The sequence below is a fragment of the Piliocolobus tephrosceles genome, chromosome 1, assembly GCF_002776525.5.
Source record: "Piliocolobus tephrosceles isolate RC106 chromosome 1, ASM277652v3, whole genome shotgun sequence".
NCBI lineage: Eukaryota > Metazoa > Chordata > Mammalia > Primates > Cercopithecidae > Piliocolobus > Piliocolobus tephrosceles.
Window position 1 is genome coordinate 26,021,192 of NC_045434.1, and position 18,236 is coordinate 26,039,427.

General features: G+C 36.1%; 1 protein-coding gene across 2 annotated transcripts in view; it reads right to left on the reverse strand.

Moving 5' to 3' along the window:
• Positions 1–18,236, reverse strand: part of NME7 (NME/NM23 family member 7) — a 220,571-nt gene that overhangs the window by 186,437 nt on the left and 15,898 nt on the right. For both annotated transcript variants that reach the window (XM_023207111.3, XM_023207112.2), the window contains exons 2-3: positions 3,859–3,966; positions 2,587–2,753 (exon numbers count right to left, since the gene is read on the reverse strand). In XM_023207111.3, the coding sequence (XP_023062879.1) occupies positions 2,587–2,753; positions 3,859–3,966 (275 nt within the window). The remainder of the gene's footprint in view (positions 1–2,586; positions 2,754–3,858; positions 3,967–18,236) is intronic.

The window sequence follows — 18,236 nt, forward strand, 5'->3', positions numbered from 1 at the left end:
TATGTGGCTCAGTACTTAAAATTAATGGATTTTTAAATAGGATACTAGCATTATTTTTCATTGATTTTTATAAACTTCTTACTAAAGATATAAGCTATCAAAGTAAACATTTAATACCTCACTTATTGCATGGGGAATAGCTGTCTATTCATATAAAATTCCTCTATCATTCATACACATGCATACATATACACAGTGACTCATCATATGAGAAGTATTTAATTATTTCTGGTTTGAGGTAATAAATTTTTAGAAAGACACAAACTGTATTGTGTCTCTATATCTAAACAACAGAATCATAAAGTATCAACTGATTACTAGCTAAAATTAATATCAAAGACTGACTCATTGACAACTTGTAACCTTTATCCATTTGATTAGAGGATCTTTATAAAGAGAGGATAGAAATGTGAATCAAATGTCAGATTTCTACAGTCAAAGGGAATTGGAAAGCTGAAGCTAGTTCATGAGTTAAGCTGAATTATATTAAATTATCTGGATAACTGCTCCCCAGTTAGCTGATAGGCTCCATGGGGATCAATTTCACTCATCCTCCTCACTACAGGCTTTACTATAGAAAGAAAAGAGTTGAAAATGTAAATAGTTCATAAATTTTTTTCAACACTATACAAAACTGAGAACTAGACTAAATCAGTTGTTACACAGAAGGTGTTTCTGTGGAACGCTGATACACAAACACATATATTTCCATATGCTTACTTTTGGACATTTAAATAAAACAATACATTTTTGAAACTCTTCGGTTTGGAGGAAGTTTATATAAATTACCCAAATGGTTGCTGGATTTACTAACCCATATGCAATTAAGAAAGAATAAGAAAAGAAAATGGTGAATCAATCTGAGTCAGTAAAATATATACTACATATATTTGCACTAACTATATTAAGCCCAAATACTTCAAATTTGTTTTTACATTAAAATAGAATTCTTCTGTTCATCCTGTTTTAAAATCAATCCCATTCAACAGTATTTGCCAGCATATTAATTAGAGGTTTAGTAGAAAGAGAATGAATTCTAGAGAAAAACAAAACATGGTTTTCTGGTTTCCCTTTACTTTCTAGCTGTGTTACTGTGGACTAGTTACTTACCCATTCTATAAAATAGATTTAACAACATTCACTTCAGTCAAATCATAGTTAAAATATAAAAATTATCATTTTTATGGCTGGTATTTTATTTTTCTTAGGTCAGACTGTTAACTCTGCCTCTCTAACTCGCTTATTTTGCTAGTTTAAATAAAAATTTAAAGTAGTCTTCCAGCCTGGGCAAGATGGCCAAACCCCATCTCCTGCAAAATACCAAAAAATTAGCCAGGCATAGTGGTGCATGGCTGTAGTTCCAGCTACCTGGGAGGCTGAGATGGGAGGATCACTTGAGCATGGGAAGTCAAGGGTACAGTGGGCTATGATCTTGCCACTTCACTTCAGCCTGGGTGATGACAGAGTCAGACCCTGCCTAAAAAAATAATTAAATAAAATAAAGCAGTCTTGAACTGAGGTGTATGTAAAGTGCATATCAGAGTGTCTGGCATATAGTATGTGCTCCATAAATGAATGCTACACATATTTTTTAGTTTTAAATAAAGGAATTATGGTTGGCATTTCCTTAATTCCATAGACTTTTACATAAGATCTCACAACATTACAAGATTCCTGTTTATTTATCTAATACCTGAAATTTTTGTCCTATTTCAAAGAAAGTGTTTGGTCTTCCTTTGTTACGAGGCATTCACCACCCCTCTGATCCATTACCATTTGTGTACTAACACCCACACTGAGAATCCAATCACCTCAAGAACCATAAAGTGCTTATATGGAAAGACTATGGAAGTCACAGAAAGAGATATCATATTACTATGAGAGTGACTCAGATGTTAGGCAATCAACTAGTCATTTGAGTAGCAGATCTCAAAAAAATAGTTCGATTGATTTGTTTTCCCTATTGAATTAAATCATTTTTGGAACCTTTTATACATATAGCCTTAACTTCTACAAATAATCCCTATTTTAATTACGGCACCAATCACTCTACAGTAAAAAAAAACCCCAAACCATATAAAATATAAGCTACAGAAATTAGAGCTAAGAGAGATGACAAAGGACTTAAATTTTCATTTCAAATATAATTAATTCTAGTCTCAGAAAGTTGAAATTCATAAATGTAGAGATTGGAAATTTAAAAGTCATCTTGATAATACTGAAAATCAATATTCAGAAGGAAAACATCAGAAGTCCTTGTTTTCTATAAGTCTAATTTTCAGCTGTATCTACAAGTTGTTCTTTCTCACTTCCATTTTTTTCTTAGCCCCTTTTACAGATGACTGTATCTCTGAGATGTGCTAAGTGCCATAGGAGACATAAATATGAATTAAGTCAGATGAGACATGTACAACTACGATATTATCAATTTTTTTTTTAATTGAAAAAAAGAAAAAGACAGAACGAAGACAACCATTTTCCAGGTCCTATCTATCCTCATATGGTTAAATACTCCCAGTCTTGATTCAGATTGACTTTGAACCCAAAGTTAGAGAATGTAAAAAGATTATATAATTGTTTTCTTACTTTTCTTTCCTACTGCCCAGCTGGCGAGCTGTATATTGATCCCCATAGTCAATTAATACCAATTGTCGAGAAAAGACATTCACTTTGTTGCCTATAAATAAATCTTCCAAGTGCAGGCTATCATATTTGGTCCGCTTTAAAAAGGTGCGATGATTCTTTACATCATGCTAGAACCAGACACAAGAATATAACAAACAAACAAAATTTATGAATAAGGAAAGTTAATCTTATCATAAGGTAGAAATAATTCTTAATTCTGTCTTATCAACGATAAGTTATATTCTGTTTCTTTTTTGTTACAAATATAAATCATAATTTTTAATTACTTCCATCTTTCTGAATCCAATCTGGTAATAACATAAAAGCTTTTTATAACAAATTTAATACTCTTAAAACCCTGAATAGAAAGATTTGTTTATTCCCAAATCATTTCAGTAGTCCTCACAAAATGCTAAAGAAAGAGTCATACACCCAAATTTCTGCTTTTCTGTGTACACAAAATCCCAATACCAAAAAGATTCACTTGTTAAAATTGTGTTGCCAGTGAAGAAACACAAAGAAATAAACAGAAGCCTCTTAGCTTGAGCCTCCTCAATTTGACTTTTTGTAGCAGTAACAGCTTTCAATAATGAGGACGTATTTATGACCATAATAATCCTTATCTATAATCACTTATTGGTTATTTCTTATCCAAAACATGAATAATCCCATTTCAGTCTTTTGTGTTTTGTTTTGTTTTGTTTTGTTTTTTGAGACAGAGGCTCATTCTGTCGCCCAGGCTGGAGTGCAGTGGCGTGATCTCAGCTCACTGCAACCTCCACCTCCTGAGTTCAAGCCATTCTCCTGCCTCAGCCTCCCGAGTAGGTGGGATTACAGGCATGTACCACCACGCCCGGCTAATTTGTTGTATTTTTAGTAAAGACAGGTTTTCACCATGTTGGTCAGGCTAGTCTCGAACTCCTGACCTCAAGTAATCCGCCCACCTCGGCCTCCCAAAGTGCTGGGATTACAGGCATGAGTCACCGTGCCTGACCCCCACATCAGTCTTCTAACAACAACAAAAAAAGTTTCCTATATTTGACATTAAAAGTAAAGGCACAAGTTAACTTCTTATATTGAAATTATAATGAATATTTTTAAAAAGAATTTCCATATATATATACACACACACACATACATATAAATCTGTTTTTAAAAAGCAATTATATAAAAGGCAATGGTTCCCATGTTCACCCCCTTTGCCGACATTCAAGCAAAGAAAGGCTTATTTACCATTTCAACAGATCCATCCCCTGGGTAAAATAAAAGCTCATAACGTCGAAGAAGTGAAGCATTTGGATCATACCACTCTGCAATGAAAACGAACCTTTCACTATGACTCTGTAAAGAAAGACAGAGGAATTTTAACACTAACATAGAAAGAACAAGCACTCGCCTATAAGTCACACAAAATGAAAGCAAGAATTACCAATTTGCCAAAAACAAACTTACTCCTACCTATTGTATTGAATTTTTCTGCTTTTCAACAAAATATCAGTTATCAACACATCCTCAGAAATATTTCCTTTTAATTTCTCACTAAATACCCTTAGATATCTCAGAGATGACTTATGGATTGCTTATTACTTTATAGCCATCTAATCATCCTGAGTAATTAACATTTTCTGAGAATATGAGCTCCTGATTTTACTGTGGTAGCAATTCAGTCCTTCTGAAAGCAAGTTTACATAGAGACTATCAATAAATTAATGTAAGAATAAATTTCTGAGGATAGCTCTCAATTATATGAAGTTTTGACTTCCCTAAATTTGAGAATCTAGTAGTATCAGAATATTACCATTAAAATTATAGTAAACATCTTTTTTCCTTAGTAATTACATATGATAGTATCTTTTTATAGAAATAGAGAATGTGTTAGTCTAGGACCTCTGAAAATAAATGTGAAGACAAGATTGAACATGCAAGAATTTCATTAAGGAAAATTCCTGTAATATAAAATGAGAAAGGAGCCAAGGAAGACTACAAAAGCTGACAAAAACAATGCAAGTTTGACACAGAGTGTTGGAGAGATGCAAGGAAGGTTAAGTGGAATCATCCCAGATTGCTACACCCTCTAAGGAAGGTTCAGTAAGCCCATCAGGAAGTGCTAGAGCCAGGTGACTCCCAAGGACACAGAGGGGCCAGCTTTAGTATCCCTGTTCCTCTCAATCACTGGCTGGGAGCAGCTTTTGGGAAACAAGTGCTCAGCACAAAAGCAGCAGTGGATTTCAGAGAACAGCAGCTGGGACCCTTGGTCATTTAGGTTGCCTGTAGTTGGAGGTCTGTGAAGTACATTCTTAGGGCTACCACAGAGAGCAAAAAATGACAAAAAATAAGTCAAAGATGGGTCCTTTTCCCTTGACTATCGAGAAGGATTTCCCATTACATATGTTAGTAAAAATACCCTTGCCCCAAAGGTCCTTCATTATAATAAGCAAATAAAAGCATAGGGAAGAAGGGAATCTAGGAGTTTTATTGCTAATTCTGGATTTGCCATCTGATGCTCTGGTTAGGGTAAATTTGGGGATTCTTTTTATGTTAATAATTGACTTATAAATTCTAATGGTAGAAGTTGTATGTCATATTATGTTTATAATATAGCCATAAACTATAATATAGATGAGTAGTTTTTAAGACACTTGTATTTTTCCCACAATCATCCAAAGACATATTTAAACCATGCTGATTACTCAAGAGAAAATAAATGTAAAATAAGAGACATACTATGACATTTGTAAAAGCCTTCCATCATATATATTTTTCATATTGACTATATAACAATACAGCTTTTTTGAGCTTAAGTTTCACTGGGCATTCTAGTATTGTACTCACTTACAATAAAAATTTAAATATTAGTAAATTATTAAATTTTTTACTATCCATAATAAAATATTTACTTAAATACATAATTGAAATGTTGCCTTCACTAAAATAAATATAAAATAGAAGAAATGACACATCTAACTAAAGCAAATGAAAAATCAATGAAACCTGGTACTTCCATTTATCCATGTAGCCTATCCACCAAACCTACCAGCCACACTCTTTAATTCTGAATTGGGCAGCAGAATTTTGCACTATACTCTATCCAGAAAACAGTTTTAATACAAAGAAAATAAACTGAAGAACTATTGCTTCTGGCTATGACAAAGTAGCTCATAGCAAACCAATGCTACTTCCAAGAACAACTAGAAAAGTAGGATATCAAAGATTTGGAGAGCTTTTAAGGCAGCCAGGATATGAGGATCCAAGATCCAGAAAGACAGGAAGCCCACTGAAATGAAACCAACATTCATTGTGTTGTTTTTACTCATAAGACATGTGCTGAGTCTCAAGTCAAGTAGGCAAGTGACTGAGAAGCCTAAGAAGCTGGTAGAGGGAGCCCACCAAGGGGCAGAGAAACAGGTACAAAAGTGAGCTCAAACCTGTGCTTGTTCAGTAGAGTTTTTGGAAACGAACTCCCAAGTCAGTGCTGCTTCCTCTGTGAGAAAAGGTTTATTACTCCAAGTACAAATTATATTCAAACTTGATTTAAACTTAACTTTCTGGTTTACTTTTACAGTAAAAACTGTGTTTACTTCCTAGAGTTAAAAGATATATCTAGAGATATAACAGTGGTACATCTGGACTTGGGATAAAACATCACAGGTTGGTCTTTCAACTACCTGCCTGACACACATGCACACACACATGCACACTTACACAGACCATCCAGACCAAAGCCACCTTTAAAATTTAAAGAAAATTTACTTTTCAGCTTTGTTGAGCCAAATCTAGAAAAAAAGAGGAACTCGGTTTCCTTTTGCATTTTTTTTCCTCAAATGATATTAAAGCTATATATCATTTTGTTCTTAACTCTTCACTTTATGGATAAAGAAACTGAGCTCCAGAGAATATAAATGACTAGAATAAGGTCACAGAGCTGGTTAACAACTGAGCCAAAACTGGAAACTACAGGCGTGGTGGCGGGTGCCTGTAGTCCCAGCTACTTGAGAGTCTGAGGCAGGAGAATTGCTTGAACCAGGGAGGAGGAGATTGCAGTGAGCTGAGATTGTGCCACTGCACTCCAGCCTGGTGACAGAGCAAGACTCTGTCTCTAAATAAATAAATAAAATCCATTACAAATGATATTGGAGAAATTCAAAAAATCTTTATGGCTACTACAAGCAACTATATGCCAATAAACTGAAAACTCTAGAAAAAAAAACAGAAAAATAAATAGATACATACAATCTACCAAGATTGAACCAGGAAGAAATTCAAAACCTAAAGAGACCAATAAGAAATAATGATATCAAAGCCATAATAAAGTCTCCCAGTAAAGAAAAGTCCAAAAAATAGAGGAGGAAGGACTACTTCCAAACTCATTCTATGAGGACAGTATTACCCTAATACCAAAACCAGACAATGACACATATAAATAAACAAACAAACAAATAAATAAATAAATAAATAAAACCACAGGTCAATATCTCTGATAAATATTGATGCAAAACTCGTCAACAAAATACTAGCAAGCTGAATTCAGCAATACATTAGAAAGATCATTCATTATGACTAAGTGGGATTTATCCCTGGGATGCAAGGATGGTTCAACATAAGCAAATCAATCAATGTGATAGGTCATATCAAAAGAATGAAAGATAAAAACCATACGATCATTTCCATTGATGTTGTAAAAGCATTTGATAAAACACAACATCCCTTCATGATGAAAACTCTCAAAAAACTGAATATAGAAGGAACATACCTCAACATAATAAAAGCATATTTGACACATATAACAGACCCACAGCTAGTATCATACTGAATGGGGAAAAACTAAAAGCCTTTCCTCTGAGATCTGAAACATGACGAGGGTGCCCATTATCACTACTGTTATTCAACATAATAATGGAAATCCTAGCCAGAACAATCAGACAAGAGAAAGATATAAAGATATATTCCTTCCATCCAAATTGGAAAGGAAGAAGTCAAATTATCCTTGTTCACAGATGATATGATTTTATATTTTGAAAAACCTAAAGACTCCACTAAAAGACTCTTAGAACTGATAAATTCAGTAAAGTTGCAAGATACAAAATCATACAAATATCAGTGGTACTTCTATATGCCAACAGTGAACAATCCGAAAAAGAAATTTTAAATAGTTATCCCATTTACAATAGCCACAAATAAAATAAAATACCTAAGAATTAACAAAAGAAATGAAGATCTCTACAGTGAAAACTATAGAACACTGATTAAATAATTTGAAAAAGACACCGAAAAAATGGGAAGCTATTCCATGTTCATGGAATTGGAAGAATTAATATTGTTAAAATGTCCACACTACCTAAAGCAATCTACAGATTCAATGCAATCCCTATCAAAATACCAACGTCATTCTTCAAAGAATAGAAATAGGAAAAACAGTTCTAGAATTTATTTGGAACCACAAAAAAACTCAGAATAGCCAAAACCATCCTAAGCAAAAATAACAAAACTAAAAAAAATCACATTAACTGACTTCAAATTATACTACAGAGCTATAGTAATCCAAATATCATGGTGCTGACATAAAAACAGACACATAGACCAATGGAATAGAATAGAGAACCCAGAAAAAATCCACACACCTACAGTCAACCCATTTTCAACAAAAGTGCAAAGAAGACACACTAGGGAAAAGACAGCCTCTTTAATAAATGGTGCTGGGAAAACTGGATATCTATATGCAGAAGAATGAAACTAGACCCCCCTATCTCCAGCCATATACAAAAATAAAATAAAAATGGATTAAAGTGTTAAATCTAAGACCTCAAACTATGAAACTACTACAAGAAAACATGGGAGAAAATCTCTAGGACATTGGTCTGGGCAAAAATTTCTTGAGCAATGCCCCACAAACATAGGCAACCAAAGCAAAAAGGGACAAACGGGATCACATCAAGTTAAAAACCTTCTGCACAGCAAATAAAACAATCAACAAAGTGAAGAGACAACCCACAGAGTGGGAGAAAATATTTGCAAACTACCCATCTGACAAGCGATTAATAACCAGAACACCTAAGGAGCTCAAACAACTCAACAGGAGGAAATCTAATAATGTGGCAAAAGATCTGAATACATATTTCTTAAAAGAAGACATACAAATGGAAAATAGGCATATGAAAAGGTGTTCAACATCACTGATCATCAGAGAAATGGAATCAAAACGACAATGAGATATCATCTTATCCCAGTTAAAATGGCTCTTACCCAAAAGACAGGCAATAAAAACTGCTGGTGAGGATGTGGAGAACAGGGGACCATTGCACACTGCTGTTAGGAATGTAAATTAGCAAAACCATTATGGAGAACACAGTTTGGAGGTTTCTCACAAAACTAAAAATTGGGCTACCATATGATCCAGCAATCCCACTGCAGGGTATATACCCAAATAAAAGAGAATCAGGATATTGAAGAGATATCTGCATTCCTATGTCTGTTGCAGCACTGTTTACAAAAGCTAAGGTCTGAAAGCAACCTGAATGTCCATCAACAGATGAATGGATAAAGAAAATGTGGTACATATACATAATGAAGTACCATTAAGCCATAAAAAAGAATGAGATCCAGTCATTTGCAACAACAGAGATGGAACTGGAGATCATTATGTTAGGTGAAATAAGCTAGGCACAGAAAGACAAACATCGCGTGTTCTCACTTATCTGTGGGTTCTAAAAAAATGGAAAAAAATTGAACTCATGGACATAGAGAGTAGAAAGATGGTTACCAGAAGTTGGGAAGAGTAGTGGGAGGCTGTAGGGAAGGTGGGGGTGAATAACAGGTATAAAAATATAAAATAAATACAAAAATATAAAGATAAAAAGAATGACTAAGACCTACTGATAGCACAGTAGGGTGACTGTAGCCAAATAACTTAATTGTACATTTTAAAATAACTTAAAGAGTGTAACTGCATTGTTTGTAACAAAAGGATATCAAAGGATAAATGCTTGATGGGACACAGTACATTCACCATAATGTGCTTATTTCACATTGCATGGCCTGTATCAAAACTATCTCATGAACCCCATAAATATATATACCTACTATGTAACCATAAAAATTTAATTTTTTAAAAGAAAGAAATTTGCCAAGATCACACAGCTTATAAACAGAGGTGAACCCAGGCAGCTTGACTCCAGATCTCCTGCTCTTAGCCACTCTCCTTAACCGTGGCAAGAAGGGATCGAAACTCCCTTCTGAGAGACACTGGACTAAGCAGCCTATATAAGCTGCACTGTTAGCTTGATTTCTAGAAACAGCAACTATATTCTTTCAATTTAACCCCCTTTTAAGACAAATCAGGTTTTAAAAACCAATACAATCATAACAATAAAAATCAAGCCATACTTATCAGATTTGTAATTCTAACAATTCACTGAAAAAAAATGTACATTGCATTTCGTAATGCTGTATTTTAGGAAAAATTACTTCACAATAGGCAGCAAAATATTTTTGTTCATACAAAAGTGCTCCCTTCTTTAAATCATACTAAATGGATTACATAATGCATGATGAAGAAATGTCTTAAACTAACTAGAAGTCTTATTTTCATGATTTGCATGCTGAAGGGTCAGTAACTAGTCTCAATCTATTTCAAGCCAAGTATCTGCTTCTGTTTGACTTAAAAGATATTCTGGAGTAAATTATGTAGATGATAAAGGTTACAGTTCAACAGGCTTCTAAAGTTTAGTCTGAGTCTCCATGAACCCACATTCACCTTGAATGACATTATAATAGAAATCAACAGCATCAGTAACCAAAACAGCATGTTACAGGTAGCAAAACAGACACACAGACCAATGGAGCAGAATAGAGACCTCACAAATAATACCACACATCTACAACCATCTCATCTTTGACAACCCTGACAAAAACAAGCAATGGGGAAAGGATCTCCTATTCAGTAAATAGTGCTGGGAAAACTGACTAGCCATACACAGAAAAATGAAACTGGACCCCTTACTTACACCTTATACAAAAATTAAGTCAAGATGGATTAAAGACTTAAATGTAAAATCCAATACCATAAAAACCCTAGAAGAAAACCTAGGCAATACCATTCAAGACACAGGCATGGGCAAAGACTTCATGACAAAAAGGCCAAATGCAATTGCAACAAAAGCAAAAACTGACAAATAGGATCTAATTAAACTAAAGAGTTTCTGCAGAGCAAAAGAAACTATCATCACAGTGAACAGGAAACCTACAGAATGGGAGAAAATTTTGCAGTCTACCCATCTGAAAAAGTCTAATATCCAGAATTTACAAGGAATTTAAACATATTTATAAGAAAAAAATAAACAACCCCATCCAAAAGTGGGCAAAGGATATGAACAGACACTTATCAAACGAAGACATTTATGTGGCCAACAAACATATGGAAAAAAGCTCAACATCACTGATTATCAGAGAAATGCAAGTCAAAACCACAGTGAGATACCATCTCATACCAGTTAGAATGATGATTAAAAAGTCATGAAACAAGGGGCTGGCAAGGCTGTGGAGAAATAGGAACGCTTTTACATTGTTGGTGGGAATGTAAATTAGTTCAGCCATTACGGAAGATGACTGGCGATATGCACTGGCTATTCCTCAAGGATCTAGAAGCAGAAATAGCATTTGACCCGGCAATTCCACTACTGGATATGTACCCAGGAAGGAATATAAATATAAATTTATAGGAATATAAATTTATAATATTTTAAGGAATATAAATCATTCTACTAAAAAGACACATGCACATGTATGTTTACTGCAGCACTATTTACAATAGCAACGACATGGAACCAACCCAAATGCCCATCAATGACAGACTGGATAAAGAAAATGTGGTACACATACACCATGGAATACTATGCAGCCATAACAAGGTGTCAGATCATGTCCTTTGCAGGGACATGGATGAAGCTGGAAGCCATCATCTTCAGCAAACCAGCACAGGAACAGGAAACCAAATACTACACGTTCTCACTCATAAGTGGGAGTTGAACAATGAGAACACATAGACACACAGAGGGGAACAACACATACCAGGGCCTGTTGGGGGGTGGGGGATGAGGGGAGGGAACTAACAGGACGAGTCAATAGATGCAGCAAATCACCATGGCACACGTGTACCTATGTAACAAACACGTTCTGCACATGTATCTTGAATTTTTTAGAAGAAAAAAAAAATATATATATATATAGAAGGAAATCAACACCATCTAAGAACGTGCCCCCCCAAGCCAGCTGCTTCTAGTAAGGGTGAGTGAAAAGTGGCTTCTAAACAAGGAACTTTTCACTTTGCCTTGAACATTCTGAGAACATAGCAGACAATTAAAAATGTATTACCTACATAGTAGGCAAACAAGCATAGTAATTCACATTGCTTTACTTAGATGTCACAGTGATAAGTACAATAGAAATAAAAACACAAGGAAAAGGTTTATATTATCCCATTGCCAGAGGCTAGATTTTAAGCACTAACTTGTTTTGTACCTATCCTTTATCACATAGTCTTCCTCCAAGGCTTCCTTCAAAGACCAAGAAATTTTCTTACATTGAATAGTGTCAAATATTAACCTGACTTTAGTGTGACCATAACCAGTTTTGAGCCTGTCCAGGTTGTTCACAGAGACTTATTGCTTCTTCATAAATCTATCTCATAAAGACAGACAGAAGGCAAGCTCAAGTAAAAAGAGTCTTCATGTGTTAAGAATCTAATTTGTCAACTCTAACTTAGCATTTCTCATTAATAAAGGAAAACAAATTATAACAGAAGGAAATGTTAGGTGAATTATTAAATTTAGTTAGCTATCCTATTTCACTTAAATTCTTTAAACACTAAGTATAACCGTTGCAATCACTTTTTGCTTTTAAAAAATTACAGTTTAAAAACAAATGTTTTCTTTTGAAAAAACATTTTCAACAGAATTTTACATATTTCCAAGATTGTGTTTTTTAATGTCACTTCAAGACAATATCTCAGAAATAGAATGCATTAGTTTTTGTCTTTACAGAAAAAAAGTCAATGATGCAGTGAACAGAACACAAACGCCTGTATTTCCCCAACTGTGATGTTTAAGATGTACTTTCACCTTAATTCCTGCTAAATTTTGTTAGTGAAAAATGCCAGAAAAGAACCATTTCCACAGTTTAGTATAAAGCAGGAAGCTGGTCAAACAAGATGGAATCATTTAAAAAAGTACACATCCAGTTTCAGGGGAGAAACAGCTTTTTAAACTTCACCTCGGGCCCTATGATCTTGAAAATTTTTGCTGACTTCTGCAGATCACTGCCCAGTGGAAAAAAAAAAAAATGCCACACACCATCTATCAAGGGAAACCTCTGAAAAGCAAGGCTGACATCTCAAAGAAAACACGGTTATTTTGAAGTCTTCCCAGACCAACCCCAGCCAATGGATATTTCTATAATTGGAATTTCATTTTCACAGAATTTCAGAGATCAAAGGAACATTAACAATGAGGAAGCAGAAGCTCAGATAAGTTAAGTGACTTGGCAAAAATTATGTTGACTTGTTAAGTGGCTTAGTTGAACAAGGATCCTTGTTTCTTCACGGCAGACTGATGTTCCCACAGCAGAACACTGGGTTGTCGTCTAATTTTGTATTACACAACACAATTATCTCTCTGATAAAATTATGAAATTCTCAAAGACAGAAGCTATATCACTTATTTCTATTGAAACTTCAAGCTGGCTTTCCTAGTTCTGGGACCTTAAAATACTCAAATAAAATATTTACCAAAATAAAGATCTAAAGGAGTAAATAAATGCACAGCAATACATCTTGACAAAAGGGCAAAAATTCACTCTTCCATATTCAAAAAACTCCCCCCAAAACTCTAATATTTGTTTGTAAGTTCGTTTACTTATATTTCCAGAAAGATTCTCAAAGAGGATATCTTTTCTTACTTTTCTGGATAACTATGGGCTTCTCCGACTACCATCTTAAAAGAATATACTTGGCAAAGTATTAAGTAACTCCAGGACATGAGTTACCCATCAGAGATCACTTGCCAACAACTAACTGAACCGCAATATTCCAAAAAGAGAGATGGCTCTTAATCAATAAATAAATTATGGGGCTAATTATAGTGGCATGAAAATATTTAAGCAATTATAAACTATTCACTTAATATTCAGTTAGAAAATTGACTTTATTATTGAGCTAGAAATTATCTGATAACACAGAAAGTAACAATATAAATGCTAACTTTGAGTTTTTCCAAAAAAGCAACTGTTGTCAAGGTCACAAACACACTGAGCCAAGTCTTGTTATTCCTTTATCCCATAGCTATTGTACCACTCTGCCTGAAAGTGGATGTGCTAGACATTTTCCATTTGTCCCTCCAGACCGTCACTCTGCTCTTCTCCATCCTGTTCTAAGCCTGGTCAGCTGGCCTCCATGAACTTCATCAAAGGACCCCCTTGCCCTTGGACTTTTACATAGGTTTGGCCAGTAGAAGCCAGTGGCTACAAATCAAAGGAAGGGCCGGGCGCGGTGGTTCACGCCTGTAATCCCAGCACTTTGGGAGGCCGAGGTGGGCGGATCACAAGGTCAGGAGATCGAGACCACGGTGAAACCCCGTCTCTACTAAAAATACAAAAAAATTAGCCAGGCGCGGTGGCGGGCGCCTGTAGTCCCAGCTACTAGGGAGGCTGAGGCAGGAGAATGGCGTGAACCCAGGAGGCGGAGCTTGCAGTGAGCCGAGATCACGCCACTGCGCTCCAGCCTGGTGGACAGAGTGAGACTTCGTCTCAAAAAAAAAAAAAAAAATCAAAGGAAGTGGCCAAGATATTTATTCTACTTCCTTCTCCTTGCCAGATCACATTGGTTAAGTCTCTCCTCTGCAATGAAGACCACAGCTCATGTCAGACAGCCTTTCCATTACAGCTGCTCTCTGGTAGTTCTCTCGTTTTCCCTGATAGGTCAAGGAGTAGTAAAGGCTCCCTGTTGTCACTAACCTCGACTTCTGCTTCTTGAACCATCCCTTGTTAGTTTCTGTTACTCTGCCCATACCTTTGTAATTAGTCCCTTTAGTGAACTGTTCAGTTATCCCATTTCAGTATTGACATGGTTTGGTTCTGTGTCCCCAGTCAAATCTCATCTTGAATTATAATCCCCATGTGTCAAGAGAGGGACCTGGTGGAAGGTGATTGGATTACAGGGGCAGTTTTCCTCATGCTGTTCTTGTGATAGCGAGTTCTCATGAGAGCTGATGGTTTTAAAAGTGGCAGTTTCCCCTGCACATTGTCTCCTGCCGCCTTGTGAAGAAAGTGTCTGCTTCCCCTTTGCCCACTGCCATGATTGTTAACTTTCCTAAGGCCTCCACAGCCATGCAGAATTGTGAGTCAGTTAAACCTCTTTCCTTCATAAATTACCCAGTTTCAGGTATTCTTTATAGCAGTGTGAAAATGGACTAATTCAGAGAATTGGTACCGGCAGAGTGGGGTACTGATATAAAGGTAACCTGACAATATGGAAGCATCTTTGGAACTAGATAACAGGCAGGGGTTGGAAAAGTTTGGAAGGCTCAGAAGAAAAGAAGATGTGGGAAAGTTGTGAGTTTCCTAGAGACTTGTTGAAGGGTTTTGACCAAAATGCTGACAGTGATATGGACAATGATGTCCAGGCGGAGGTGGTCTCAGATGAAGAAGAGGAACTTAGTGGGAACTGGAGTAAAGGTCACTCATGTTATGCTTTAGCAAAGAGACTGGCAACATTTTGCCTCTGCCCTAGAGATCTGTGGAACTTTGAACTCGAGAGATGATTTAGGGTATCTGGCAGAAGAAATTTCTAAACAGAAAAGAATTCAAGAGGTGACCTGGCATTTTCTGAAAGCTTTCAGTCAGATGTGTTCACAAAGAGATGGTTTGAAATTGGAAGTTATGTTTAAAAAAGAAGCAGAGAAAAAGGTTTGGAAAACTTGGAGTCTGGCCAAGTGGTAGAAAAGAAAAACCCATTTTCTAGGGGGAAATTCAAGCTAGCTGAATAAATTTGCACAAAAAAAGAGAAACAGAATGTTAATAGCCAAGACAATGGGGAAAATGTCTCCAGGGCATGTCAGAGATCTTCGTGGCAGCCCCTCTTATCACAGACCTGGAAGCCTAGGAGAGAAAAATGGTTTCGTGGGCTGGGCCTGGAGCCCCAATGCTCTGTGTGGCCCTGGGGCATGACACCCTGAGTCTCAGCCACTCCAGCTCCAGCTGAGGCTAAAAGGGGCCAAGATACAGCTTGGGGCATTGCTTTAAAGGGTGCAAGCCCCAACCCTTGGCAGCTGACACATGGTGTTGGGCTTGCAGGTATGTGCAGAAGACAAGAGCAGAGCTTTGGGAGACTCCACCTAGATTTCGGAGGATGTATGAAAACACCTAGATGTCCAGGCAAAAGTCTGCTGCTAGGGCAGAGCCCTCATGGAGAGCCTCTACTAGGGCAATGCAGAGAGAAAATGTGGGGTCAGGGCCCCCACACAGAAGAGGGTCAATATCCTCCAGACCCCAGAATAGGAGATCCACTGACAGCTTGCACCATGTGCCTGAAAAAGCCAGGGGCACTCGATGCCAGCCTTTGAAAGCAGCCATGTGGGCTGTCCCCTACAGATCCACAGGGAAGGAGCTGCCAGTGCCCTGGGAGCTCACCTCTTCCATCAGCATGCCCTGGATGTGAGACATGGAATCAAAGGAGATCATTCTGGAGCTTTAAGATTTAACGAGTTATAAAAAAAAATTTAACAAGTGCCCTGCCAGGTTTTGGACTTGCCATAGGGCCTGTGGCCTCTTTGGTTTGGCCAATTTTCTCCTGCCTCAGTTTCCCGAGTAGCTGGGACTACAGGCACATGCCACCATGCCTGGCTAATTTTTTTGTATTTTTATAACAGACAGGGTTTCACCGTGTTGGCCAGGCTGATCTCGAACTCCTAACCTCAAGTGATCCTCCTGCCTTGGCCTCCCAAAGTGCTGGGATTACAGGCGTGAGCCACTGCACCTGGCCCACATTGTCTTGATTACTGTTGCTTTATAGGAAGTTTTGAAACCAGAAAGTATAAGTTTTCCAGTTTTGTTATTCTTGTTCAAAACATCATGGCTAATCTGGGCCCTTCACATTTCCATATCAAATTTAGGATCAGCTTGCCAATTTCTGCAAAAATGCCCACTGGGATTTTGATAGGAATTGCACTAAACCTATCTACTAATTTAGAGAGAATTGCCACCTTAACCATATTAAGTCTTCCAATCCATGAAGGTTGAATGTTTCCATTTATTTAGGTCTTTAATTTTACTCAGTAATGTTTTGTAGTTTTCAGTGTACAATTCTTTCAGTTATTCCTGAGTATTCTTTTGGTGTCATTGAAGTGGAGTTAATTTCTTAATCTCTTTTTCAGAGTGTTCATTATGGTATATAGAAATATAATTAATTTTTGTGAAATCAATTGCTCTTGTATTCTGCAACCTTGATGAACACATTAGTTGTAGTAATTTTTTTGTGGAATCCTTAGGATTTTCTATATATAGGGTCACATCCTCTGTGAATAAAGGCAGTTTTAACCTCTCCAGTCTAGATGTCTTTCATTTATTTCTTGCCTTACTGTACCAACTAGAACTTTCATTCCAGTGTTGTATAAAATTGTGATAGCAGACATCCTAGCCTTGTTCCCATTCTCAGGAAGAAAGCATTCACACTTACCATTTAAATATGTTGCTTTTTCATAAACCCCCTTAGGTTAAAATTCACTTCTACTTCTGATTTGTTGAGAATTTTTATTATGAATGGTATTGAATTTTGTAAAGTGTTTTTCTGTGTCTATGATTACATGTGTTTTATTCTTTCTTTCACTATTTTTTTTTTGTGTTACATTCATTGATTTTCAGATGTTAAATCTTTTTGGCATAAATCCCAGTGGATCATGGTATATAAACCATTCTATGTGTTGCTAATATTGCTGATACTTTATTGAAGATTTTTTTGCCTCTATTCATGATGTTGGTCTGTAGTTTTCTTTTCTTGCAATGTCTTAATCTGGCTTTGGTATAGGACAATACTGGCTTCACTGAGTGAGTTGTACTTCCTCCTCTATTTTCCAGTCAAGTTTGTGAGACTGCTATTATTTATTGTTTAAATGTTGAATAGAATTCATGAGAGTAGTTATCTGGGTATGAGCTTTGTAGAATGATTTTTAGTTATGAATTCAATTGCTTTATTTAGTATAGCTCTATTCAGATTCTCTATTTCTTCTTGAGTTTTAGCAGTTATGTCTTTCAATGATTTTGCCCATTTCCTCTAAGTTATCTAATTTAATGGGAGAAAGTTGTTCCTAGTATTCCCTTATAATCCTTTTAATTTCTGTAGGGATAGGAGCGATGTCTCCTCTTTCACTCCCAATTTTGATAATTTGTATCTTCAGTCTTTTTTCTTGGTCAGTCTAACCAAAGTTTTGCCTATGCTAATTGTTTCCAGTAACTGATTTTTAGTTTCATTGATTTCCTCCATTTTCTATTTTACTGGTTTCTACTCCAATACTTATTTCCTTTCTTTTCTATTTCCTTTAGGTTTAATTCATTCCTATTTTTCTTTTTCT